Source organism: Aplysia californica, unplaced genomic scaffold, assembly GCF_000002075.1.
Source record: "Aplysia californica isolate F4 #8 unplaced genomic scaffold, AplCal3.0 scaffold00500, whole genome shotgun sequence".
Lineage (NCBI taxonomy): Eukaryota > Metazoa > Mollusca > Gastropoda > Aplysiida > Aplysiidae > Aplysia > Aplysia californica.
In genome coordinates this window covers 211,176-213,866 of record NW_004797770.1, presented here as the reverse complement: position 1 = coordinate 213,866, position 2,691 = coordinate 211,176, and the positions used below count along the sequence as shown (strand labels likewise).

The 2,691-nt window shown below is 37.2% G+C and overlaps 1 protein-coding gene across 1 annotated transcript in view; it reads right to left on the bottom strand.

Moving 5' to 3' along the window:
- Nucleotides 1–917: 917 nt before the first annotated feature.
- LOC101863925 (glutathione S-transferase omega-1-like) overlaps nucleotides 918–2,691 on the bottom strand; it is a 4,378-nt gene continuing 2,604 nt past the window's right edge. The window contains exons 4-5 of the mRNA XM_005105908.2: nucleotides 1,986–2,112; nucleotides 918–1,410 (exon numbers count right to left, since the gene is read on the bottom strand). Coding sequence (XP_005105965.1) covers nucleotides 1,172–1,410; nucleotides 1,986–2,112 — 366 coding nt within the window. The 3' untranslated portion in view covers nucleotides 918–1,171. The remainder of the gene's footprint in view (nucleotides 1,411–1,985; nucleotides 2,113–2,691) is intronic.

The window sequence follows — 2,691 nt, the reverse complement described above, 5'->3', positions numbered from 1 at the left end:
GTCTGTGTGTGTGTGTGTGTGTGTGTGTGCGTGCGCGCGCAAGTGTGTGTGCGTTTGCGTGCTCGTGCGTGTGTAGTAGGTGTGTAAGAAAGAAAGTATACTGTGCGTTTTTGCGAGTGTGGGGACGTGTATTTGGGAAGGGGGGGGGGTAACTTAGGCACACATTATAGTGGGGTTTGTTTCAACAGCTTATTATAGAAGCATTTTATATTGACCCAATCATTTGGACGTAAATGACTGATTTGTAATAATTAATGAAGGAAACAAATACCAGTCTTAGGATTATAATCGTCTTCACAGCATCAGTGCAGAGATTTTTTATTATGAGTAAAAAGATCACAATCTTAAATGGATAAAAACAGAAGAATATCAAATGATTCAACATATTATTATGATCTCATCATTTGTCTCAACTTTATTCACACATTCTTTGGCGCGCAGTTTTTCATTAATGCTCATTATTTTTTGTATACTCAATAAGAAAGCAATCATGATTAATTTACTTTTAATCATATCAATAAAAGCTCTATCTGCCCTTGTATAGTTATATAAGTCTTGAGTTATTGATGGCATATCTGCGAGAATAACAACATTTACTAGGAAAAGAAATAAAAACTATTTTTTTAAAAACACAACCTAATGTAAGCGTAACTCGGATTATGTTGTCAAAAATGTTCTGGTTTTTCCATTTAAAAAAAATTCCCGCAGATATTGTTCATTATTCAATCTCTCCTCATATCCTCTTTTTTCCAAAATAAAGTTCCAGAAAATTACAACGGAAAAAAGTATTAAAACTAAACAAAAAGTACCAAAGAAACAAGGCTAGACTATAGTTATTACTTAATGAACCCACATACTGGCTGATTAAAATGTTAAAAGTGCAAGATTTCAGACAATAAATCGCTACCTCAGAATTACAAAGTTTTATCTGCTCACTACATAGTTTTTAAAAAAAAGAAATTTGTGTCAAATTTTTTGTTTCACAATACCATATCACGCTTTTTCGAATGCGGTTCTTTGAACAGCTTGATAACGACCTCGAACATTCTTACGACTTTAATACAGCAGATAAGAGCTTTCTTTCTGACACCATGGTCTTAGGAATTTAAAACGGCCAAAAATTTATGTAAGCTAGAATTTTGCAATTCTGAGGTAGCAAAATGTAATGGTTTTATAGTCCAAGATCAAAATTAGGCGTTCCTTCGTCGACAGTCTTGAGGAAAGCTGCGTGAGTATCCGCATCAAAGGCGATGGCCTTCACAGCTGGCACGGCGTACATGGCACTGTACCACTTGGCGAGGCGGGGAAAGGCAGTCTGGTTGACGGCAATTCTTTCATCTCTTTTGGCTAAACCGGGGAGTCGCTCAAAAAAAGGCCAGATGAAGAAGTCGATCATAGCGGGGTTGCTTCCTAGAGTTTGGAGAGATCAGGGAAACACAATTATAGTTTACAAACCTACTTGTTTTAATGTAACTATTGGTTTGTTTTTGTGGGTGGGGCAGAGTGAAGCAAGATATTATAATACAGACCTGTTTATGATTTTCCAAAAACAGAACTTTCCTTTTGCGTTTTTTTGTGGCTGGAGGACGGTCTTTCTCTGAACAAGGAACAGAGGGTCGTTGAAAATTTACGAAAGAACTAACATTATAATTAATGTGCTGCTGAGGGAACAAAATAGAGCCTTTGAATTTCCGTGGCATTGCCTAAGTGACAGCACCGTATTGAGGAATCTCACGTTCCTTGAAAACAACAGAAAAGCAAAGCAGTTCTCAGAGGCAACTGTCAAGACTGGGATACCACTAGATTTAACACGCAGTGAAATAACGTAGAGAGGGTTTCGGTGGGTGTCCAAGAGAGCCACGGTTCTGGCGGCAGCTAAATAAACCTAAGCGTGAGCTCAATACAATAATCTAAGCATTACAGAGATATTATTATAACATTTTAATTACAAAGACACTGTTTTCGTTTAAGTCAATTTTGGTTACCTCCGAACAAAGGTCCCTCTCGCCTCGCCAGCTCATCTTCGAAAAACTGGTAATGCTTCTGGAGTTCTGTGATTCCCTCCTCGAGAGTTTCCTTTTTCTTCAGTTTACCGTAGTACAGAGATGTGATCTGTGGAACAACGGATTATGAGTTCATGGTCGACCAATGTATATGACGAATCATTGTTTCAAAAGCGCACAGGGATTTATATCTGGTAACGAAACACGTTTTATAAAAGAGAAAAGACACTATTGAATAGAAAACTAGAAGCATTTGGTACAAGATCGCCTCTCTGTTGCCTAAGTGTTAAAGTGGTTCAAGAACTCGATCTCAAAAAACGATAAACGGTATAAAGCTGTGTCAGTGATGTGGGTTTTATATGGGTGATTCACTATACATGTAGTGCGCTCTTAGATAAAGAACGATAACCGCAGCACAAAATAGGTTGATGAACTGTAGCTACTAGCAATAGTATGATTGTGATAAATCTTCGTTCATTTTCTATTATAAAAAGGACATTTTTGTACTTTTATTAAATTTCATTATGTTGGATGTGGGTTTGTGTAAGATTACTCTTCACCAAAGGGGAACTTCAAAGGTGGTATCTTATGCTTGAGTTCGAAGGAGCACAATGGGACGACGAGTGTACTGACATAATCTCTTTCCTCTGTTTATATGTGTGTCTGTCTGTTTGTATATATATATATA